Source organism: Ipomoea triloba, chromosome 3 (genome assembly GCF_003576645.1).
Source record: "Ipomoea triloba cultivar NCNSP0323 chromosome 3, ASM357664v1".
Taxonomy (NCBI): domain Eukaryota; kingdom Viridiplantae; phylum Streptophyta; class Magnoliopsida; order Solanales; family Convolvulaceae; genus Ipomoea; species Ipomoea triloba.
Window position 1 is genome coordinate 17,931,797 of NC_044918.1, and position 25,815 is coordinate 17,957,611.

The 25,815-nt window shown below is 34.4% G+C and overlaps 3 protein-coding genes across 4 annotated transcripts; all 3 read left to right on the forward strand.

Annotated features, from left to right (window-relative positions):
• Positions 1–618: 618 nt before the first annotated feature.
• On the forward strand, positions 619–3,734 carry LOC116013718. Its single transcript, XM_031253618.1, has 2 exons — positions 619–1,196; positions 3,510–3,734. Exon 1 carries the CDS (start codon positions 733–735, stop codon positions 1,192–1,194), a length of 462 nt encoding a protein of 153 aa, XP_031109478.1. The 5' UTR covers positions 619–732; the 3' UTR covers positions 1,195–1,196; positions 3,510–3,734.
• A 7,526-nt stretch (positions 3,735–11,260) lies between these two features.
• LOC116012648 (VIN3-like protein 1) lies at positions 11,261–18,695 on the forward strand. Of its 2 annotated transcripts, none has more exons than XM_031252271.1 (5): positions 11,261–11,453; positions 12,579–12,655; positions 15,112–15,720; positions 16,694–17,004; positions 17,145–18,695. In XM_031252271.1, exons 3-5 carry the CDS (start codon positions 15,263–15,265, stop codon positions 18,332–18,334), a joined length of 1,959 nt encoding a protein of 652 aa, XP_031108131.1. In that variant the 5' UTR covers positions 11,261–11,453; positions 12,579–12,655; positions 15,112–15,262; the 3' UTR covers positions 18,335–18,695. The 2 variants fall into 2 exon arrangements, with proteins under 2 accessions (XP_031108131.1, XP_031108132.1); XM_031252272.1 differs by having other exon boundaries at positions 12,584–12,655.
• Positions 18,696–23,985: 5,290 nt separating this feature from the next.
• On the forward strand, positions 23,986–25,596 carry LOC116014137 (probable esterase KAI2). The gene is made up of 2 exons (XM_031254143.1): positions 23,986–24,411; positions 24,974–25,596. The coding sequence occupies exons 1-2, from the start codon at positions 24,035–24,037 to the stop codon at positions 25,404–25,406; spliced, it is 810 nt and encodes a 269-aa protein (XP_031110003.1). The 5' UTR covers positions 23,986–24,034; the 3' UTR covers positions 25,407–25,596.
• Positions 25,597–25,815: the final 219 nt, after the last annotated feature.

Consider the following 25,815-nt stretch of genomic DNA (forward strand, 5'->3'; position numbering starts at 1 on the left):
TATATATTAGTCTGAATTTAATGCAAATATTATGTATTGAGATGACTATAATGTCTGAAAGTAATTAAGTATGAAATTATGAAAATATGAAGCTTCCAGAATTAGTTGATCAAAACAAATTATACCATATCATGATGATACACATTGTAATATGAGCTTTTAATATAAAAATAAATAAATTTTTAGTATATATATATATTAAATGAATCTTCAATATAGCGAAGAAAAAAAATTATATATAAATGATCTACTTTCCTCAAAAAAATATATAAATGATCTACTTTAATTTGCAATGGATAATGGTCCATGGTATAAGGATTGATCGATGAATGTGCCGAAATCTATAGTCATATTAGGCCCAACACATAATTGTAGTCCATTTCAACTTTCAAGAGCCATATAGTTTTGGGTCTTAATAAATAAAGAGCTCACAGTATTTATCATTTCCACGCTCTTCTTTGGATCAAATTAATTTCTGGACCATCACTTCTTGGCCCAATGGACCCCGGCCACTCCTCCGTTATTGAGAATTCAAACTTGAGAATTACTACCTTACTTCAATTTATGATAAAATAAAATGATAACCATTGGGTACGGATTAGTATGTTTTCGACGAAGTAGTTGGGCGACAATAACGGGAGTCATTACGTAGTCAAATCTCTCTTTCATTTCATCCATAAAAAATCTTCTTCTCCTTCTTCTCTCTCGCACACTGATACTCGCAACACGAAAATGGCGAAGCAGCTCTTCTTTTTTATCGCCCTCGCCGTCTTCTTCACTCTCTCCCGCTCCGACCCGGATCAGACCCCGAAAGCGGCTCCATCCGAGGCTCACCGCGAGCTAATCAAGTACGGATTTCCCATCGGGCTTCTCCCGACAAGCGTCCGAGGTTACAGCATTAACCAGACCACCGGCAGCTTCGTCTTGTTTCTTGACGACAAGTGCCGCATCACTCTCCCGCCGGATAACTACCTGGCGACTTATTCGAAGAAAATCACCGGGAAAATCGTCGAAAATCGCATCGCCGAGCTCGACGGGATCAGCGTCAAGGCTTTCTTCAAGTGGTGGGGCATCACCGGAATCAGATCCAGCGGCGACAACTTGGTGTTCGAGGTTGGAATGGTCACCGCCAAATACCCTTCCAAGAATTTCGACGAGAGCCCTGAGTGTGAGGGCAAGCGCTCCTCTTCTTGAGGGTATGTACTGTCTTTTGCTCCCCTTAACTTTTAGTTCCTTTCAAATCTGCTTTTACTTTCTGAAATTTCAGTTGAATTACTAAATTTGTAGTGTATATATGTGTTATTGTGAAGAATTACGTATTTAGGTTTACTTTCAAGATTAAACTTTATTAGTGAGAAATGCTAAAGTTATGAGCTCTGGAACAAAAAATTTAAGAAAATTTTAATGTGGTTTATGTTATGTGGCCTCTTTAGTCTTTACCCCATGAGAAAATTTCTCACCTTTATTGAATTTGTTAAAACTGGGAAGTCAACTCTTGAGATCCCCTAAATCAAGTCATTGCTAACCAAGCTATACCCTTAATCCAATTTATAGAGTTCAAGGCAATTTTTTTCTTGATTTTCTTGAAAAAGTATGGCCCTTTTTAGACTTTGTTGTTATGAGGGTGAACTTGCTATTTTGTTGATGACAGCTAAATTAATTGTATGTGCAGTGTGCTTGCTTACTTCTTAAAGAATTTTACTTTTAAACTAGATTGAGTATCCAAGTTGAGTCAAAGTTTCATGGATTTTCCTTTTTTAGAAGAGGAAAAAGTATGGTGATGCATAGCATGTGGTGAACTGTCTGTACATACTACATAACTGAATTATCACTCTTCCAATTATGTGTGGTTTTCTAATGTCTTTACTTTTCTTTGTTCCCCAATTAGTGGAGCATATTGGGTTTGTTAGTTGGACAGTCTGTTGTCATTACTACTGGACAAGCATGATGATGCCAGCTAATTGTTGCTGCTTATACATTTGTAAATACACAAATGTCTCTCTGTGTGTATTTATTTATTTATGTATTGTATGTATGTGTGTGTATAAATCTTGGTTGGGGTTTTTTGGTTTCAAATACAAAAAAAAAATAAAAAAAATTAAAACAAATCAGTTCTTTTATCCATGACCTTTAATTTATGCTTAGCTGCTGTTTTGGTTTTTGCAAAATGTTTTGGTGGACCATTGTGTATAATTATTCTAAGGGTCTTAGTTGACAAAAAGTAGGAAGATAATGAAATAATTAATATTCAAAAAGCATATAGTTGCTTGTTGTGATTCAGAGTATTTTTTTTTAGCTTTTGTGTGGATGAATTATTATAGTGTATTATTGTATATGTGTGTGCAAAACCATTGCCGTTTATTCTTTGTACCTTTAGTTATTTGGACTAACTAGCTATTTCAACGCATTTTCTTCCTTAGTTCTATTTTTCAGACATTGAAGTCTTCTCTTCCAGTGGTTAGCCATTTAGCATTTGCTCTTTGTCGATTGATGTATATTACCTCATCCAACTAACATACAACAGTTTCTGTTACATGATACACCGTAAAAGATTCAACTTGATGTAGCTGTATTGAACTAATATTGCTATTAAAATCTGAATAAGAAACTAGCGAAATAATTTTAGCACGTCAACTTTTTAGATTGCAAATCTGTGATTGATGCGACATTGATTGACAGTACTAGAAAATTAGAGACTGTTCTTTTCCATTTACAGTACTAGGAGTATTGCGATGTGTTGAAAACCCGTTGTTAGTTGAAATCTGTCACTATAGTTTCCGAGTGAACATTTCCTGAACTTCTTGATGTCCCTCTAGCATTTGACAAATATAGCTTTCACAATTTCATTTTTATAGTTATTGAATGCATTCTGAATGTCAGACCATAAAAGGAACCAAGTTAATGGTTAACAAGCCGAGGTAACATAGTATTAATAAATAACATTAAAATAAACTAAAAATAGTATACTAATATTTCGCATGGAGTAGAAGATGAATATTTAATGGGCAATGTGAACAGAACAGCCAGAGCTCTCTTGTAAAGGCAGAGGGGCCGGGGCTTCATACTCGAGTCTAAGAACACATCTTGTTTGAAGTTTCTTAGCCTTACTTAAAAGCATTCTGTGAAGGAAGAGACATAATTATTTTTGTCAGAAAAAACAGCCTGGCTTTACGTTGTGATTTTTGAACCAACAGTCTTATGGTCAGGGAAATTGATAATCGGGGTGTGTGTGTATACACACACACACACACACAACATGCACGGGGTTTGTGGTTGATATTAGGAATGAAGGTAAATTCTACATTTCTACCATGCCGGGGGTGGAGTTGTACTCACCCTCCATGGTACTTTCGACAAAGAAAAGGATAGAATTGCATGGAGTATACGACCATCTTAGAATCGCATATGAAATGAATGCATATATGCTTGGCTACTATTGTTGTTCTGCTGATAAACAACAGCTTGATTTTCTATGGTAAATCCACTGATAACCACTTTTATCCTTGCAGGTGATTCATCTGTTGTGGATTTTAATTAGCCTGTGAAATAATTTCCGCATAATAGTGGACGCAGAATGTATTATGTACTGATAAATTAAGTTAAATGTAATCAAAAGATCTAGCTGCCTATGATAGCAGATTTGACAATGCATTTGTTGTATATATGCTTTATGTTTATTGTTTGTACTACGTAATGGCTCTAATGTTATATGCCTAATCGCTTCCATTCAGCAATACCTTTTTTCTATGTTGCACATAAACTTTGTAAGGGTAGCCTTTTTTTTGGGTTTCAGTGATCCGTTTCCAAAATTCGTCCATCGTGTTATGAGAAATTGAGTGGAGTCTGTCTGAGATATTGGTGCAACGCACGAGAAATTTTATTTAAGGCTTGTTTCTAGAGATGTTATAATATAACTCAAAAAAGATAATTTATATTTGCATTGCATATACGAGGTAACGTCATTCAAGTTAGTCAGACAGCTTAGTAACTACAATGTTTTAAGTTCAACTTACTGTGAGAGTTATCTATTAACACTCTTGATTTAAGTCGATTAGTTATAGTCTAACCACTTAATTAGTTAAGTTTACTTATTATGATCCTTTACCGGGTATAATATAAATTTCATTTAAATAGTGAGTGATGGTAGGTTTTTTGTAAATGAAATTAACGTTTTGCATGTACGGTGTTAATTGCGAGTGGACGGTGACTAATTGCATATATACTGTCTGATGAGTGGAATTAAACTTGAAAACGCATGCCAATGAATTCTCCACCAAGAAAGTCGGTCATTTGCACCACTAATAAAATTTGGATGCATCATCAAACAAACCAAACCAACCCCCAAGCACGGGTACAAATGTGCAATTCCAAATTTGAACAACTCCAATCGAAATCAAAGTCAAATTTCAAAACCTATAACCCACAATTAGACCTTCAAACCAAGTTTTCAAAACTTTAAGTTAAATCATTTTCTAGGAATTTGTAAATTTATTATTATTTTTTTGTGCTACAGAGGATCCTTTAAACGGTGTTCATTTTATTTTTTAAATGGTCACTCCTAAGACGTTAACCTGAAGAGTTCCTCCCATGCTATTTGGCGGGTCAATCCATATCATAGTTCCTAGTCTCTTTCTTGACTCAAGTTGGTTACAAGATCGGCACATATGTTATCCTCTCTTAGGGTGTGAGAGATCGTTGTGATATCGTAAAGAGAGATAAGCTTCTTACAATCCGTGATTAGTGTTGAGAGACCCTAATCAGAGCTGAGTCTTTGAGGATGTCACCACTTCTTAATCAAGCAACATGAGCACTTTGTTCTCCCGCCTTGCCCCAATGCCCCCGCCCCCCTTCTCCTTCACCAGCCGAAGTCCCTTTTGTTTTAATTAATACGAGGATAAAACACACCTTTGGATTCCAAACGTTGTAAGTTTGGCCTCTCATTTACCTTCTTGTTAATTTTTTTTTAATTATATCCTTTTCTTTTCATTTGATCTAAATAAATTATTTACTAACTTTTTATATAGACAATATAAAAATCTTTTATATGTACAATTTAATTATTTTGTTAAAAGAAAGCCATTTACATATTCTTTTTTAAATCTAAACCGACAAATAAACTACTAATTCGTTAGTTGTACAATTTAAAAAAAAAAAAACATAGTATAGTTAGAACTTTTCAAATACAGGGTCTAAATTGATTTTTTTAAAAGACATAATATAATGGAAAAAATATACTTTTACAAAACTAAATACGCCTTCTATGGCTCTATCCCAATGCATCCTAAAAGTGCGTGTAAAGCGTTCGTCTCATTCAACCTTATTTTTTACGTGGCAAATTTGACCAAATTTTCTCTTGAAATCAATGCACTTAAATAACACTAAAAATTATGGGGTTTTATTATTTTTTAATGAAATAAGATCAAATAGATAATTAAACTGCACACAATAATGCAATTAAAGCACTGAATTTAAAAATTACAATTGAATCCTTAATTAATAGGGCATAACTTATTTTATGCAATTAAATTCAGTAGTCTAATTATATTATCGCAGGCAGTTTAATAACTTATTTGACTCTTATTTATTTACTAGTCTTTTCCATGCACGATGCGCAAAGACATATGCCCAATATTTATATTTTAAAAAATATCTAACAAATTCTTATTAATTAAAATCTAAATAAAAAAATTATTTATTATATAATGTTTACAAATATTATTATCATTAAAGAATATAAAAAAATGATAAGGTAGATGCATGTGCATGATAAAATTAATGGAAAAGATAACAAAAGTTATAACGGTAAGGGTATTTTTGTCCAAAAATTTGTATAGTACAACTCTAAAAACACAATATACAAAATAGTTAGCACTTAAAACATGGACATAAATGAGGAATATAGACTTATTATGTTTTTAGATTAGATTTTTTAATTAAAGAAACCCAACAAGAAAAAAAAAAAAAAATGGGCCGCCGCCTGCATAATATTCGATGATCCAGTGGCCAATTTGTAAGCAATAAATACTTTACAATAAAGTTCTGCAATTAACTATCTTATAGCTGTTACATCAACAATATGAACCAAGCACCCCAAAAAAAATCAACAATATGAAACCGAGTATTCTTTTTTTTTTTTTTCTTTTTTTTTTTCTTTCTTCCACGTTGGATATGATGGATGAATTTATTAAACAAACATATTTAGTTGCGTCTTCATGTTCATTTCAATTATATTGCATACACTATTGCACTCATATAATATAAATACAAATGAAATTAAAGATCAATTTTTCTTTTGATTTTAGGTTACGAGGAAAATTCACACTCATTATTTCAGAGTGTACACTAAATAACCTCTCTTGCTCCTATGACTATGCATTTTTTTATCACACAGATTTTCCTATTCCTTCATCGCATGTACACTTATGCGCCCCAATTACTCCTCAGGTTCTCGACTATGACACTGTCGTTGAAAGTAGGACTACAACTAACTAAGCATTGATTTGGTGATTACTTGAGTTACCTCGCACGAGACATTAAACTCGTAAATTCATATATAAGAATCACGCTCTACTCATTGGATCATTCCTTCGGAACATGAGGGCTCATTTTTGAAACATGTTTATCATTTTCTAAGGCGATAATTACTTTTCGTGCATTAACGTTGATGATTTTTGTATTTTTTTTTCTTGACAAAGCATCAACGTCGACTTTGCTTCTTGAGTACCAAATAAGTTTCGATACACATATATGCATACACAGTATATCATTGTCAAGTTGATGCTAAAATTTGCATCTTCTATATTTTAGAGTTAATTCCAACAATGGTCCTCCGACTATATTGATTTTCCAAAATTAGTCCCCGACTTCCAATTTGGACAGTTTAGGCCCCTTGAGTTTGTAATTCTTTCCAATAATGATCCTTTCGTCAAATGAAAGGGAAGTTAATGTTAAATTAAGGGTAAAATCGTCATTTCAAGTGCTTAGTGTATAATTCATGGTCTTTCTCCCTTCCTCCGGTCCCGCCTCGCTATCGACTTGATCGTCCATGATGCCATGTTGCAAAACTTCGTAGCCGTGAAATTCTTGGTCGGCTCGATCACGCCGAGGAGGTGGTGGGGCACGTCGCACTGCTCCTCCTACTCCTTCACGTCTGTAATATCACATATCCCTTCTCCATCCATGGTCGGAGCACCTCCATCACGGCAGGGTGTACGCCGCCGGTGTCATAGAACACAAAATGGGATTTCTTGTCGTACACCACCCATTCTCGTACCCTCATTGTAATGTGTATATCTATCCAAAGAGTTTTTATCCATTTCTCTTGGCTTTTCAGCATCATCAAACTGCAGCAAGCGATCTTTTTTGTCCATCTCTCTTGGCTTTTCAGCATCATCAAATTGCAGCAAGCGATCTTTATTGTTATAGAAATAGCAAATGTACATTAATGAATTATATAAACTATAGAATCTTACTGCTCCATATTGGTTTGCTACTTCATAACGGTTGCATGCATAGAAGTCACTTGTTTTCTCATCGTGATCCGACCATGGACCTAGGCAGAGCCTGCAGACCTTAATAACAACAGGATTTCATCGTCTAAAAAAATGAACTTACCAGCAAAACACAAATTTACAGGGAGATGTGCATGCAACCTTGATTTTTTTTTCAATTGGCAGCTTGCACTTTGGACAAGGTTTAGAATTATCTAAAATCCTGAAATATGTTGCAAGAAAAATGTTTCTAACACGAGAAATTTAAATATGCAAATTCCGAAAGAAACAGCCATTTCGATTTATCAATCACCAGAAGTGAAAGTGGCGAAATCATGCGGTACGCCATCCATTCTGTTGGAGGAAGAAGGTGGTGAAGGGCATTAGAGTTTGTTAGTCCATGTCCTTCTCCTTCCTGTACATATATATACACACACTGCACTGTACTTCTTCCAACTTCATATTGTAAGCTTCCATTCTACATTCATCAATACAACATTTCCTATCTTTTCCTTTTTCCTTGCTATACTACTGTGCACAATTCCAACAAATTCTCATACTCTCTAACGGCTCAAATTGCAGTATAGAGATGAACCGCAGTAGAAGAAGTCGTAGTTGGGCTTAGACGAAAACACAGAAGTGAAAGTGGCGAAATCCTGCGGCGTCTCGGTCAGGGCATTGAACGTGTCGATTACATTGAGGTGGATGTCGCTGGTGTCGTTGGTTGTGTTGGGGGGCTTCCCGAGACCCACTCGCCGGAAAATCAAGACTCTCCATCGACCTGGCCACCCGGTTCTCGGCGGAGGTGGTGAACTCAGATAAAATGCAAGTGTACCAGGGAATGGAATTAGTGATGAACAAGATCACAGAGAAGGAGAGACGTGCCCCACCACCTCCTCAGCGTGATCGAAACGACAAAGAATTTCACGATGACGAATTTTTGCAGATGGCGTCGTGGACGATCAAGTTGATAGCGGGGCGGGACCGGAAGAAAGGAGAAAGACCGTGAATTATTCACTAAGCAGTTGAAAGGACGATTTTACCCCTTAATTTAACGTTAACTTCACTTTCATTTGACGGAAGGATCATTATTGAAAAGAATTACAAACTCAAGGGACCTAAATTGTCCAAATTGAAAGTCGGGGACTAATTTTGGAAAATCAATATAGTCGGAGGACCATTACTGGAATTAACTCTATATTTTATGCATATTATATTCCGCGTAGAAATCTTTAATTGTCAACGTCGACTTTGCTTCTTGAGAAATGGTCCATTCAACTTATAGTGCGTGCAAAATGTGAAATCAAAGCATATAGTTCAGCCGTGTGATATGGTACATACACTGCATCTATATATAACAAAATCACATAGTTCAGCCGTGTGATGTGGTACATACACATACACTGCATCTATATATAACAAAATCACATGTCATACTGAAAACTTTTTAGTTTATTATGAGTTTATTATAGACTATTATATGTTTCATGTTTATATTATATCTAGTCTTTTATATGTGCGATGTGCAAAAATATATGCTAAATATTTATATTTTAAAAAAGTACTAATAAATTTTTACTAATTAAAATTTAAATAAAAAATTATTTATTATACTAATTCAATATATAATGTCTACAAATATTATTATCATTAAAGAATATAAGAGCATTCATTTTTTTGCACAATTTTTTAGAAGCCACAGGAGAGAAAGTGTGAAAGAGAAAATATAAGAAAAAAGGGAAAACAACATTGTCAGTAGTATCATCTCTTTCTCTCTCTTTGAAACCCAAAAAAAATCATTTCTTGTAGGAGTTAAAATTTGCTTCTTTCCTTATTCTCTCACATCCACCTCACGATGGGCTCCACAAAAAACCAACAAAAATCCACTAGTGTGGATGCTTTAAGAAAATATATGATGGATGCATCTGCATGATAAAGTTAATGGAAAAAATAACGAAAGTTATAACGGCAAGTGTATTTTTGTCTTAAAAAAATTGTATAGTACTAATCTAAAAACACAATGTACAAAATGGTTTAAAAACATGAACATAAATTAATGATATAACTTTGATTGAGATGTAAGTATGCAAAATCATATATATATATATATATATATATATAATTTAGTTCCCGTGCGGTTGGTGTGTCACGTGCGATTATGCGATTAAATCTGAGTCATTGATCTTACTTAAATCAACGTCCAAGATTAACAAAATAAAAAAAAAATACGGTGGCAATTTGGTAATTTTTGCATCTATGTCAAATTTAAGGTGTGTAGTTTTCCTTATTAAGGTGACTAATTTTTTTTGCTTAAGGTGCGTGGGTTGTGTGCTTAATGTGAGTAGTTGTTGAAACTTAAGGTGCGCCAACTTGAAGCTTAAGGTGCGTGATTTATATGCTTAAGATGCGTGAGTTGCTGAAACTTAAGGTTCTTAAGGTGCGTGGTTTGTGTGCTTAAGGTGAGTACGTGATTTGTGTACTTAAGGTGCGTCATTTTAATGCTTAGGGTGCGTGATTTGTGTACTTAATGTGCACCATTTTAATGCTTAAAGTGCGTGGTTTGTGTTCTTAAGGTGTTTTGTTTGTGTGATTAAGGTGCGTAATTTGTGTATTTAAGGTGCGTCATTTTAATGCTTAAGGTATGATTTTGTGTTAACCGCACAAACGCAAAAGATGCGTTCAAACCGATAAAGTTAATAGACAACTCTTATATGAAGTCGAACTTGGGATATTATGGTTATGTTAATAAAAATTTCGTCATATTAAATGTATGATTTATTGGCAACAAAAAAAAATCTTGTAATTTAGTAATCAATCAGTTATTATATTTCATGTAAGGCGTGATTTTTATTGAGACGACTACATGAGTAATTCTATCGTTCTCATTTAGGCAATATGATATTATCTTAGTTTTTTTTTTTTTTTTTTTTTAAATACAAAGAAAAAGAAATTTTGAAATTAATGAACTGTGATTTTTCTGCTCTAATTTTGTTCACTATCAAATCGATTGATGCCAACTGACTAATTATCTACAATTTGTAAACCAAATTGCACACAGTCTACATATATCACCGGCTAATATAAGTATACATAAATTGATATGATCAATTATAAATATACCCGATACAACATTTTTACTCTCCCGCTATAGCAACATTATAACATGGACAAAAACTTGTGTGAGACAATTTGATGGATCATTGTTTGTGGGACGGGTCACGTCAAGATGAATAAATATTTTATTTCTGATTAGTATTACATTTTCATTTATAAATATTACATTTTCATATTGACTCGACCTGACACATTTGATCAATAAGAATCTGTAAGGCGTTCACACACACATGTGACACTATGGTATAAGATGCGAATCTATCACATTACCACCCCCTCATAATCTTCTCCACCGTATTCATATACAACATTAAAGGGTGACCTAATATATATTCCCCATTTGGGATATTGGCGAAAAATGGGGTCGGGGGGCTATCTTATTACGTAATACACTAATACGGAATAATAACTAAAACGAGCAATTAATAATTTAAAAGAAAAATGAGACATATCCAGATAATCTTATCTTTACGCGCGAAAACAACGCGTGATGATCACGAACAAAGCAGAGACAGACAGGTGGTCCTGGTACTTCCAACGCCAAGAATCAACCACTACGCTTTTCCAGCTGATCCCGTTTACCCACGCGCCTTTCCCGCCCGTGACGCTTCGCCGCTTCAGCTCCAATCAGCGTTCAATTACGCAGCAGAAACAAGAAAAGTCCCCAACTAACACTCCAAACAAAAACAGCGAAAGAGAGAAGAAAGCTTTCGTTTCAAAGATTTTTTTTTGTTTTTTGTTTTTTCATTCGTTCGTTACCCTCCAGAATGAAACCCCATAACCCCTTTTCTCCTTCCCCTGCGTAGAAGCCCTAGTCGTTTTCTCTCCCTGTTTCTTTCCTTCCCACAGGTATATTTTTTTCTTCGAATTTTTCCGGGTTTGACATCATATATTATACGTGCGCTTCTTTGAATTTGGATGTGTAGAATGTTTCTGGGTTCAGATCTGCGACTGGGTTTTCCATACTGTGAATATTATTGATTATTTCGAAAGTTTGGATTTTTGTGTGGGTAATATATGTGTTTTATATTTACGCCGGGGATAAGCTTGATTGCGACGATGCCATGAGGGGAGTATGGAGTTTGCTGGTATGGGTTTTCAGGGATTTTGGGCAATGTCTAAATTCTGTATGTGGGGGACTGCTTTAAATGCCAAATGTGGGTGCGCTGATGTTTTGTTTTTATCGGGTTGTTTCTATATTTTCGTTTTGGGTTCTTGAATTTCCAGTATTTAGCTAAATGTCATTTTTTTTATTGGAGTGTATAACAATGGATGTGATTACTAATCGTATTTGTGCTTTTATATTTCTTGTTTGTTTTAGCCAATTAGTTGGGCTATTTTGTTGACTTGTTTTCTCCCTTCTTCCGTCAAATACCATTCCCAGTGAAAAAGAGATTAAAAAAAGAGAGATTTTTTGTGGTTCTTGGGAATGATGGTTTGCTTTTTTATATGTCAAATTGAGCTTTAATAATCTCAAGAACATGCACATACTGCTACTAAGTTTTTGGAGGTTGTATACTTGTTTCAGTTTCATATCTTTGAAAATCATAGAGAGTTACATATGTATCCATGGAATAGAGGGCAATGATAATCAGATTCAGGAGCACCATATCTGACATGGTTGCATGCATTTTAAATAATTCAAGTGAGTTACTTTTGTTTGTTGAATGCAGACAGGACATGGTTACATCAAGATTACAACAAATGAAGGTTTTAGTAATAGAGTTTAGAAGCACCATGCAAGTTTACTGTAGTCTACAATTCTACATATAGGGAGAGATAGGAAAAAAGTGTCTTAGTCAATTGTTGCCAAAGTTTTTATTTTTTATTTTCTTCTTCATGCAATATGTATGTGCTTATTGGAAGTGGTTTGTAGAGAAAGATTATTGTTTTTACATTACATGGGATATATGCATAGCTTGACACCTTATTTTGCTATGTCAAGAATTATTTCAAAAATGATTTTTAACACAGATCAGCTGGGAGGGTTTCATCAGCACTTCTAACTGCCTTTCACAACTTGGATGTGGAAGATAGATTTCTTGCTAAAGGTGAGATGTTTCCTCATGTTGTTGTTTCTTGTATGTTATAAAACATTTCCCTTGATGTTTCCTCAGGCAGCCTTTGCAGTGTCCCCTGTTTCTTGAACTTGAACTTTAACATGTATAGTTTGTTTCTCTACACTGACTTGCTCAATCCACTTCTGTACAAGTATTCAACATTTATTACTGGTTTAATGTTCTTTGGGTTGTATAGATTGCTCCTTCAAATCCTTCCTGGTGCATGTGGCTTTTAAGTATGATATCTAGCTGATTCTTGAATAAAGAAAATCAAGTTGATTCTTCTCTAGTTTTCTCCGATTATTTTAGCTTCTTGTGCAAGGATATCCTTAAACAGTCTTAGCCTTGGCATTGCAATTACACTTACATGCATTCTCTCTCTATAAAAGCAAAAGTCCCCTATTGTTTTGATACCCTCTTTTGTTTCCTTTTTTCATGTAATTGGAATATAGATTGCATGCTTTATTTTACCAAATTTTTGATTTAATAAATCAAGTAAGATATTGAGGATGTTTTCCTCCTCAACCTACATTGGCTTGAGGTTTGATACTTCTCATCTCAGTTCTGAAGTGTTTCTCATAAAACTAGGGGTTGTAGAAAATGGGAGATGAAACCAACCCTTTTTGTGCTTTGTGGTGGAGAGTGGCTTAAAATTTGACTGGTTCTATGGCACCATATGAGCCATGCAAGGTCTTTAAACTACCTATTTACAGTTCTTTTCCCTATGGATGATAAAGAAACTTTAAAACATAATATGTGGAAACATTAAGTAGGCCCCATGTTTCCCTAAAGTTTAAATATATGAGAAGATAAGCTTTTATCAATTTCATGCTTTTTTTAGTTTGTCTTTCTTTAAAAGAGGAGAAATGATATTAATTTCATGCATGGGTCATTACTGTTCTTGCCTAAAATAAGAGAACAGCTGGTTTGTGTATACGTCGTTTTACTTGGTAAAGCCTTATTATTTATTTACATTTAGATGCCCACTTACATGAATCTTCCTCAGTACATGCTTCAAGGATAAGTTCAGAGTATTACAACGATACTGGCATTTATTATGTGAATGATACTGGCTCTTGTAAATGGTGCAATTGTTTGAAGTAATCTTTCCTTTCCTTTTCCTGGTGATTTTTATTGTTAACTTTGAGATGTAATGATGGAGATTTCTCATGTGCATTAAAGTTATAGGATTGGTAAAAACTAGTATCTTTCATGTTATTGGATCATGCCTCTAGGCTTTTTAGGTGGATCATATTTCGAGGAATTCAGCCCAATACCATTAGGAATTTAGGATTTAACTTGTCAAAGTTTAGAAGGAAATCATCAACTATTTATACAGGCATGATTGTTAACTACTCTCATCGATGAAAAGACAAGGCATTCAGATTGATGTAATGTGAAACCCTCAATATTTCTAGATCTGGCATTATTATTTGAGATCTGGTGATATGGGTGTTCTTCTAGCATTTGTCTTTGAGTTAATCCACTCGTAATCCATTCCGTTTATGATCAAGGTGTTCTGTGTTGATTCGTTTGTGGTATGCTTCCAGTATTACGTAATCTCATGCTCATTCTGTACTTGCTTAAAGGATGATTGGTTTCTCTTTAACTGTAATCCCCTTTAAGTTAGATACTCTTTTTTTATTGCCCACAGAGTTGAAAATCAATCTTCCATTAGCATGGATGTGTTTTAACTAACAAGGTGGGAAACAAATACATTTCTGCTGGTCATTTCCTGATGACAAAGTTATTTGATTTGTTCGTTTGAATAGAAGATATTTCTTGAATATCATCTATTTAGTGTCATCCTGGATGGAATCTGCATTCAGTGTTTTGCTATTTTTCTATAGTTTATCCTGTGCTTGCTTTCTATCTCCCCTTGATTTTTTATAATGTCTCTTTTAAACTTAAACAGTTGAATGCAAGAAAAACCTCATTTGCTAGCCTAGCCCCATTGGATCTTAACTCTGAAACTGATAACTAAATTGCATGCAACAGGACAAAATAGTGTTTGGTTGTATTTGATCTTCTGTTATCATTATCAGATCTTATGTATCTTAGCCACGCCTTACCACTGATCACATTTGAGAGCATTTATATGCTTGGTTGTCAAAAAAGTTCTGTTTTTTCCGCATCTTAAACATAGGGACAGCATGGTTGCGAATTCAATTGTGTTTCCACCATCACGATGGTGATTTATGTAGTTCTTTTTTACCTTTCACCATCTTTTGACTGCTTGTCACAGTATGGATTCAGATGCAATAGTCATCAAATAAGTTCTCTATGTAAGAAACCTATTGGCTATTGGATAACATCAAAAGATATATTTAAATTGAAGTGTTCAATTACTGATAAATTCGTTTTGTGAATTCCAAATGCTATGAATAGATGATGCTGAATTGGATTTGGTATGCAAGATTGACTGGCACATTTTCCTTTGGTTTCAGGTTTCAAAATCTTTGCTCGTGATAAAATGGAAATAAAAATGTTTCATCAAACTGTCCAGATTCACTCCAAAAATTGCTGATTTGTTATACAAGAAAAGATCTTTTGAAACGCTTCAAGGAAAAGAAGAAACTGGCTTCATCCAAGTGTAAAATGTCTGAGCAACCACCAAAGTCCAGCAAGAAAATTTTGAAGGGTCAGGAACAAAAGAAATCGTCTTCTAGTCCCAAGGATCATCTTTCAAGAAAGCAGCAGAGGAAAGGGGAAAACCCCGTCCGAATACCACCATCCACAGAGCAGTGTTCAGATTTTAAATGTTCAAATTCATGGATCTGCAAAAATTCTGCTTGTCGAGCTTCTATTTCAATAGATGACACATTCTGTAAGAGGTGCTCTTGCTGTATTTGTCACTTGTTTGATGATAATAAGGATCCAAGTCTTTGGTTGGAATGTGCTTCAGAGTCTGGTCAGGGAGAATCATGTGGATTAACTTGCCACATTGAGTGTGCCATCCAACGAGGGAAGGTAGGGGTTGTTGATCTTGGACAACTAATGCAGCTAGATGGGAGCTATTGTTGCGCTTCGTGTGGTAAAGTTTCTGGAATACTGGGGTATGTCCTTCACCCAATTTCTCTTTTGTGTAACTCCTCTTAACCCACTCCCTCACTTCCAACAGGACAGACGAGGGGAAACCTCTGGATACATAAAACTGATTTGAGACTGCTAAAAACAGGCATGGGGGAATTGTGTTTGCCCCGTAGTGTGACATATCTTTCGTTCAAAGTCACTTTGCCAAGATTTATCAGCTTTTTACTAATGCTTAGTTATCTATATGTGCTTGACTGCAGCCAAAAAGACAAAGCCAGGATATACGTTTTAAGTTATAGTGCCTCATATAAGAATCAATTTAGGGGGATGCATTTGGTGGTATGGGCCAACAAGCAATTTGGCACTTCCCAACCTCAAAGGATGATGTAATGTAGGATTGAGACAGATCCAGATGAAAACAAAAACACACCAAAAGAGAGGATCAACAAGTTCTAGCGTAGGAATATTCAGAGGGTACAAATTGGTGGTAATTCCATCTCAAACGGAACCCCAAAAATCCCAAGTTTGAAGCCCGAATAAAGAATGCTATTGCATTTAGAAATATGCATTTACTAAAGCTCTCAAGCTCTAGGAGGATATCATCTCAAATGGTTATCCTCATAAGATGGGATTTTCAACAAAACTGGTTCACTCACAAACAGTTCATTCCACCTCACTAAAGGCTCTCACCAAATTGGGTTCTCTCTAATGATTTACTCTCACTATCTTGAAGTGAACAATAGGGACCTATATCAAGTTCTTTAACATTCTCCACATCCTCTTTCGGCATGGAACAATGCTCATAATTTATGTTTTGAATGACATATCGCATTTTAGTGTAGCAGGATCATGACCTGTAGTTCATCTCATTACTCATTGTCATTTACAGAAATTCTTTGCCCACTAATGATGACATGGATTTAACTTGAAGTGCTTGTAATGTGTTGACTGTTGAAATTCTAGCTTATTTTTCCAGGCTTTGGTTGAATTTGTCAGGTTTTGGAAGAAACAACTTAGCATAGCAAAGGATGCTCGCCGTGTTGATGTCCTCTGTTATAGAATATACTTGTGTTACAGGCTCCTTGATGGGACTTCTAGATTTAGAGAGCTACATGAAATCATTAAAGAAGCCAAGGCAAAATTGGAAACAGAGGTTGGCCCCGTGAATGGAGTTTCAGCCAAGATGGCCCGGGGCATTGTTAGCAGACTTTCTGTTGCAGTTGATGTCCAATTGCTTTGCTCTCAAGCTATTGAGAAAGCAGATGAATGGCTAGCTACAAAGTCCTGTGCTGCCCCTAACCTCGGAGGTATTACTTGTCTAGTTAAACCAGCATTAGGGAATAGAGATAATTTTTGTTTTGATATACTGAATTAGAATGTGGGCTATCGTCATGAGTTGTGTCTTTTCTTCTGCTGCTTTTTTATGTAATGATATGCCTTTTTCCAGAGGGTTCACGGCCAGCAGCCTGCAAGTTCCTTTTCGAGGAAGTGACATCTTCTTCAGCTGTTATTGTGCTGATAGAGCTATCCACTGCATCGTCAGAAGATGTCAAAGGCTACAAGCTCTGGTACTGTAGGAATAGAGAAGACGTTTACACCAAAGAGCCACTTTGTGTCTTTCCAAGAAGTCAGAGAAGGGTTTTGATATCTAATTTACTTCCCTGCACAGAATACTGCTTTAGGATTGTATCATATACAGAGGCAGGTGACTTGGGACACTCCGAGGCTAAGTGTTTCACAAAGAGTGTTGAGATATTGAATAGAAACTTGAGCCCAACTGATAGAAATCACGGGAAGGGGAATCTAGACACTGGAGGAAGCTCTAGTGCAAATGCAGACCACAAGGCTATAACAGCAGTGGAGTCGGATTCTGGGTTCAAGGTCCGTGACCTTGGAAAAATCTTAAGGCTAGCCTGGGCTCAACAGCAAGGCTGCTCGGAGGGGTTCTGTGGAGAAGAAATAGAAAAGTTTTGTGAATGCAACAATGTTAAACCTAACAACACCGTACAAGAGGACCATAAACCTTCTGCTTCTCGGCAGCTTGACTTAAATGTTGCTTCAGTTCCTGATTTGAATGAAGAGTTAACCCCTCCTATTGACTCTTCTAGGGATGAAGATAACGGGTGCACGATTGGGCAAACCGTTGAGGCAGATGATGCTGTCTCTCATGACAACGAGAGAAATGGTGTTGCCGGGTCACATGGGAGCGGTGACTCCCAAAATTGGAACCACACGCAGACAGGAGACGTGACAGTAGTCGATTCTAAGGTGGAAGGACGGAAGAAGAGGGCAGCTAGCACCAACGGTGAGACACATGACTCTGATAGCACTCTGATAAATGGATCACCGATCCAAATTCAGAATGGTTCAGGGTGCTTTGACGAAAACTTTGAGTACTGTGTAAAGATTATACGCTGGCTGGAATGCGAGGGTCACATAAAGAAGGACTTCAGATTAAAGTTGCTTACTTGGTTTAGTTTGAGATCAACAGAGCAGGAAAGGCGGGTGGTGAACACCTTCATTCAAACTCTCATGGATGATCCGGGTAGCTTAGCAGGACAATTGATTGATTCTTTTTCGGACATCATATCCTGCAAGAGGCCTCGCAATGGCTTTTGCAGTAGGCTCTGGCATTAAAGGTGCAACACAGAATTTGAAACTTAGTAGTTTTAACATTTATTTTGACGAATTGTTGCAGAAAATCTTGCCCATTCTCTGTGTACAGGCAATATTTTTTGTGAAGTTGCTAGTGAAGTGATTCATTGGTAGTGGACAGGCAGGCCTGTGTAGCTCAGCCTATAAAACATTTGGATTCAAGAAAGCTTTTTACTTTTGTGTAGGAAGAATTGACTCTCTCCCTCCTGAGGGGAGAGAATTTAGATTCAAGAAAGCTTTACCACTTGTAGGAAACCATTTCTTGTTTCTCTGAAAGCAGCCAAAACTAAAACATTACTCATTTGAGTATTCATTTGGATAATACATCATTGTGTTAGTTACATTTGGTGCCCAAATCCTATTTAACTTCTTGAATCTTGCTTTTCCAGTTCTCAATATGCTGAAACTTGCAGAGTTTTGATTAAACTTTTATTGAGCTAAGTATTTGATGCACTTTTAGTGTATATATTGATAGTGAACAAGAAGTTGTTAGTTCATTAATGGGTAAGTCAGTTGTGGTAATTTATGATCAGATCAATTCGGGCGTCATGTGAGTCTTCAAAAAAGTATTCACATCAAGAATTTGAGAATGAGAATAGTAGTCGGGAGTAGAAAATGAGAATATGCGTAGTATTTTTCGTCCCCATTGTCAATATATACATTTCGATCATACACTAATATTGCATTAAATATGTGTTCATTATCAATATTATAAATTTAATGATAGACTTAATACTTGTTTGAAAACAATTATGAGCTATGGATTTTGCCTGCTCTTGTTAAGTTAATATAATCCAAGACTCTTTAGGTTATTTAGAGTTCATTAACTAGTTAACTAAATGATGTAACCATGCCATGCAAGGGGTGAATGACTTCATTATAATATATGCTCACCAAACATGATAAAGCCTCATTAATTATTTATATATTTATTTATATTTAAGCTAAGGCCAGAAGAGTAGAGGATTCAGTATCAACTAATTGACCAAAATATGATTGACTGTTTCTAAAAAATTATTGAATTTAGTTTGAAGAAATTAAAATAAAAGAATGCATGGTTGGCAATAAGTCATAATTAACGATTGCCTAATGAGGAGAAAAAAGTTGGTCGTTGGACTTCTCTCGATGGAATACTCCAACAGCAAACATAAGGACAAAGGAATCCTTTTTTGACTCAATAAATTAATAATGTTTTCCATTATATTTTTATTGTCTGAAAACAACCAATTTTTGTTAATTATATTGCTCCCGCCTGCTGATAGCTGGCTGCCTGGCTGCTGCTCAACTAGTTATATACGATCTTCTTCTAGTAGTATTTATGGATTTTTGACTGAATTGGGTTGTTTTCATGGACAAGTGACAAGAATGAGAAACTTTTAAAATTTAGACAAAAGATGAAAAAATGTGTTTATAGCTTGAGTTTCTTGTTAGAAACACAACTTGCACTTGACTTGAGCGTCACTTGTGTTTGTTAAAATGTATACAAGAAACACAACGAACAAGAAACGCATGTACAAGAAACGCAAGTATGACATGCGTTTCTTGTTCTCGCTGGTGTGGTATCTCCGGCAACAAGAAACGCAAGATTAGAAACTCAATTCCCAACAATTTTGAGAGTCTAGATCATGCTTCGATTGCGTTGGACCATCATTGATCTATGTTAGTATGTGGTATTACCGATCACATCCAATTCCAGGTAACTCGAGATTTATGAAACCAAAGGGCTTCCTCCTATTCCATGACACTATTAATCTCTTCAACAAGCCTTGCCTATAAGTCCTATAGGGTGGTGGAAAGTGATAATCTACTCCTAGATACCTAGAAATCTAGAATGTGGGCTTGTAGGAGTTATTTTTAATAACAAATATTTATGAAAACTTTATCATTCTATTCCTTTCTTTTCAATGTGACATCGATAATAACAGTGACTAAGTTGTGTCCTCGCTCCTTTCACGTAGACCTTTAGAGTTCCCTATAATCATCTCTAGGAAGCCAGACTACTTCAATCTAAAGGATCTAGACTCAACCATGAACAAAATGGGATAATGGTCAGAATAAAGCCTTGGGAGGATGATTGTCTTAACTTTTGGAAAGCATCCATATATGTTCCAAAGGACCCCATCAAGTCGACGCCTCAAGACTCTATGTCCTCCCTCCAACAATCCAACCTTGCGAGTTGCGAACCCAATAGAACCTTGACCAGAGGACTCCAAGTCAAACAATCCACAGTCGTCAATAGCAATCACAAACTTGTTAATTGTCAAAAAAAATATTTTCTAGGTTCGCAAAAGGACCCTAAGTCAATTTACTAACATACAACCTACTTTTAAAATTTTTTATTTCAATTACTAAATGTTTAATTACGATTTCGTGTTTTCTATATTCTAACAAAACACGGGGTCAACTGCCTCATAAATGTCTTCCTCAAATTTTCCTTAGAGTTATGGTCTTCATTCTAAGTCCATTTTATCCAGCGCTGTATCTTGATGTTGCTGAGAGTTTGACTTTATATATATATATATATATATATATATATATATATATATATCTAAAATCAAGTGTCAATAATGATAGTCTTTAATTAGAATGAAAATTGTACGTGTTGTTAGTATAAATTGTATAAGTGTTTGTTCTTTGTATTGTTCTTTTACACTTTTTTCTAATTTTATTGTTCACATTTTTCATTTTGACATTTATTTTAAATTAGTTCTTAGATGAAATTAATTTTTTTAGTGAAATACCAGTAAGTAGCATTAAATGTTTTTATTTGGTGACACCGTTTAGTTTTCCTGTTAAGTCTGTGCATGTCAGATTTTGTGAGGTGGCATATAATAATTTGATTAATAATAATAACTTGAACCTCTTGGATAAGAAAAGCAATTCTTTGCCACTAAGCTATTCATTAATCTTGGCATATAAGTGTAAGAAATAACTAATATTCTTATTCTACTGAAATACTAAAATATAAAATAGGAAAAGACATCCAGAGGCGCTTAGTAATATAAAATAGGAAAAGGCAAAAACAAAAATCAGTTATTAATGTAAGCAAAAAAAAAATGTCTTAGATATATTTTTACAATACTAATTGGCAGTTTATTTAGCACATAAAATTAATTTTCATTTTTGGTAGAACTAGCTAGGACAATCTAACAAATACGTAGTTGCAACATCTAATACATTAATACTGGATCATGAATTTCACTTGGTAAACTACAAGTAAGTTGCAACAACTAACTGCCTCTAAAGGCCTTTTCCTATTTTATACTTCGTATTTTAGTATTTTAGTTGAATAAGAATATTATTTATTTCTTACACTTATATATTAAGATTAATGAGTAGCTTGGTGGTAGAGAACTAACTCTATTATCCAAGAGATTTAATTTATTAATATCTTCTTTGTCTTTATTTATTCTTTTCAACATGTCCGGTATTATACTGGTTGCGCTGGGACGCAATATTAGAGGATCTGCTCAATTGATGTAGGAAAAAAAATTGACAATCCAATAGGATAAACAAAATTCAGGGTTCAATAAAACTTCAATTTAAATGGTTGATAATAATATTCAAGATACATGCTGATAAACAAGGCTATAAATAATCAGCAATACAAAGTAAAAGAGAAACTTAAATGCTAAATAAATGAAAGGTGGCGTGCATGGAAACCTGATAGCTATTCCTAAGGATACTATTCTTTTGGCATACGAATTTGTGGCCATTTTCATCAATTACCTGTTACCTGTACAAGAGGTAACCACTTCTATATTGGAGTGTTTTGGAGGCAAAGTGTGTGTAGTGTGTCTCACATTCCACCATTTTTAATGAGTTTGGAATGTGATATAAATGTCTTCGAAAAAATATTTATTTCAAAATAATCCAAAATATTTACATTATCGGTTTATGTTACATACACAACAATAACAATGTTTACAATTGTTTATTTAAAGTAAATATAAGAAATACAAAATATAAATTTTAAATGAAATAAATGTTTTTGTAATTAAATAATATTTTATTTTTATTTATATAATAATAATAATAATAATAATAATAATAATAATAATTGAACATTGTTAAGGTGAGACATGATACTAATTGTAAGGAATGCAAATTTTGCAATTCTTACTATATACATTGATGAATAGACTTGTTGATGATATTAACATGGTCAAAGTACCTATGAGGTCCATATACTATAGTGCTTTGTTTAATTTAGTCCTTGTATCAATATTTTGTTCAACTTAATCCTTGTACTTTAAAAAATGGTGCAATTAAGGACAATGGTTAACAATGTTAAAATTACCGTTAACTTATGAGGCGCTGAGATCATCACTATCACATCATGATATTTATATACCGACTCATATATTATTTTATAAATATTTAAAATTAATTATTTTTATCACCAATATATTACATTAATATGTAAAAAATAAATTGATAGAACAAATAGTTATATACAGTGTGTAGAGAGTGTGTATATAAAAAATATGAGCATAGGGAAAAATTGGCTTTGGTTAGAGAGAAGATGAGAGAAAATATCATTTGTATAGAGAAAGAAGTGGCAAAAGCTCCCCCTCCCTTTGTGTATGGAAGAACAAGTTATATATTGGTGGTAAAAATAATTAATTGTAAATATTTATAAAGTAATATATGAGTTGAAATATAAATATAATGATATGATATGATGTTAGCACCATGTAAGCTAAGTTAACTGTAATATTAATATTATTAACTATTGTCCTTAATTGTATCACTTTATAAAGCACATGGACTAAATTGAACAAAATATCATAAATAATAACATGTGTTTATTTATTTTTTATATTTGAATTTCAAATCAAATCTTTAATAATAAATTTAATAGAAAATATATTTTGTTAATCATTTATGAAATTAGAAAAATGTTAAGTTCTCCTAAATTTACCACTACAACTAACAAAGTCACTTCATGATGTAACAAGTTTAAATAGATCTGTTTCTATTTTTATTTTCTTTTTTAAATTTCAAATGACAACCTATTAGAGGGAGTAACTTCGTTATGAGTGGTAGATGTATGAGCATATATCATTGGCTATAAAATTATTGGACAAAGACATCCTTTGGGTTTGGTTTTTTTTTTTTATAAAAAAAAATAATAAAGAAACGCATTCATTTAATTATAAGCTAAAACAATTACAAATATGATCAATGGAAGTATAGAACGGTATACCATTCCTTACAGCCAAACATCCTTTGGGTTTTTATAATGAATTTTGTGTGTTAAATTAACAAATTAAAACGTCCAACTACTAACAGTGAAGAATGTTCAAAGTATCAAGAATTTAAGTCTCATCACCTCAAATATGTTTGAAACGGATGGTATTAAGATCCCATATACTAAATTCTTTTAATTTAAATAATAATCGATTATCTTAAAATATAAATTTTGACTAAAAAATATTCAGTCAATAATATAATAGTGTTGCATGAGCATCAATGCATCATAAATTATAATTAATTTATTATTAAAGTATTATATCGTATATACTTTCATATCCTCCGATCCATTTGTTGCCTATATATATAACAAAGTCCTAAACCATGAAAACCCACACAAACAATATATTAGTTGCCTATTCAATATATTGTCTTCTTCTTCTTAATTATATTGTTTCAAAACTGTACGTACTGTGAGCATAAAGAATGAGTACTGAGGGTTTATCAAAAGCTCTGAATGTAAGAAAGGTTGGGAGTGGGGAAGAGACACTGGTTCTAACACATGGGTTTGGAGCAGACCAGTGTGTGTGGGACAAAGTAGTTCCCAGGTTGGCCCAATCGTACCAAGTTGTACTGTTCGATTGGTGCTTTTCTGGAGCTGTTGAGGACAGGACTTTATTTGATGCTGACAAGTATTCTTCCTATCAGCCTTTTGCTGATGACTTGATTGCCCTTCTGGAGGAACTCAACCTCAAATCTTGTGTTCTTGTTTCCCATTCCATGTCTGGTCTTATTGCCTGCATTGCTTCCATTACAAAACCTCACCTCTTTAAGAAGCTCATCCTTGTCTGTTCTTCTCCCAGGTATCCTCCAATATATCCTTAGCATTAGATCTAATCATGTGTTTATGGTTCATTCATATTCTAATCATGGTTGAAAAAATCTCTAAGCCCTCCAGGAGCTCTTAGAGCGTTTAGGTGATTGTATTTTTTATTTTTTTTTTTTAAAAAAATTTGTTTAAAATTTTTTAATTTTTAAAGACTTGATAATTATAAACTATTTTAATTCTAAAATATTAAATATTAACCTAAAACACATCTAGAGTATAAACAATTTTGAATTATTTCGTTCAAAACGATATCAATTTTGAGTGAAATAACCTAGTTAAAAAATAAGGAACAATAGCTAATCGCCGACTATGCGACATAGTTGATGCCTAGGAGGCTTAGGCGGCCTAGCCGGCCAGTCGCCTAGACCACTGATTATGATGATACGCTAGGCGGCCGGCCAACGCCTAGGCGAGATTTTTGCAACACTGATTCTAATCATCTAATGTATGTCAAACTTCATCTCTAATGTATGTTAAAACTTCATCTTGACATAATAATTCTTGGTCTTAGACACTATATATATTTTGGCGTGCAGGTTCTTGAACGACACGGATAATGATTATAAAGGAGGGTTTGAAAAATCAGACATTGACCAACTCCTCTTCAACATTGAAACTAACTTTGATCAATGGACTTCAGGCTTTGCAAACGCTGTAATGGGTCCAAAAGACCCTCTTTCCGTGGAATATTTTGAGAAAAGTTTTAAGAAAATGGGAGCCCAAGTTGGTTTAGCCATGGCAAAAGTGATCTTCGTCAGTGATTATAGGAGTGTTCTTGACAAGGTTACTGTCCAGTGCACCTTAATTCATGCCGAGGTTGATTTCGTGGTTCCGCCCGAAGTCGCTACCTTCATGCACCAAAACATTGGAGGTGAAGCCACGATTAAGGTTTTTGAAGGTGAGGGACATTTCCCTCAGCTAACTGCTCATGAAGATTTCCTCGAGGCTGTTCTTGCAGCCTTAACTTGAAATGTGGTTTTGCATTAAGGTTTATCCGTTTATGTGCAACAAAAAATAACCAGTTGGACTGGTTACGCTTGTTTCAGTGTGTTTTTGTAGTTTTTATCAATGTGTTTGTGTATTTTCTTAATTTTTATCAGTCTTTTTGTAACCTCCATATCACCTGTTTTAAACAGTTAAATTATTATTATTATTATTATTATTATTATTATTATTATTGAGTATTATTTAGGGATCAAATCAACCAATTCATGACACCCAATGAATACAAACCATAAACCATGAAGAAAATATTTTAAAAAATTTAATCGGGGTATCCTATTATTTATCCGCCAGAAACCAATCTAGACACATCCAAACACTAAAAATTCAGAAAATAATTTTCAGATATCATTTTCCGGGTTTCCAAACACACCCT

Bases quoted from the DNA above. Each gene is read 5' to 3' on its own strand.
- LOC116013718 (XM_031253618.1), top strand. From the start codon at position 733: ATGGCGAAGCAGCTCTTCTTTTTTATCGCCCTCGCCGTCTTCTTCACT.
- LOC116012648 (XM_031252271.1), top strand. From the start codon at position 15,263: ATGTCTGAGCAACCACCAAAGTCCAGCAAGAAAATTTTGAAGGGTCAG. The intron at 15,721-16,693 runs GTATGTCCTTCA...TGAATTTGTCAG, and splicing joins AAAGTTTCTGGAATACTGGG to GTTTTGGAAGAAACAACTTA. The intron at 17,005-17,144 runs GTATTACTTGTC...GCCTTTTTCCAG, and splicing joins TGCTGCCCCTAACCTCGGAG to AGGGTTCACGGCCAGCAGCC.
- LOC116014137 (XM_031254143.1), top strand. From the start codon at position 24,035: ATGAGTACTGAGGGTTTATCAAAAGCTCTGAATGTAAGAAAGGTTGGG. The intron at 24,412-24,973 runs GTATCCTCCAAT...TTTGGCGTGCAG, and splicing joins CTTGTCTGTTCTTCTCCCAG to GTTCTTGAACGACACGGATA.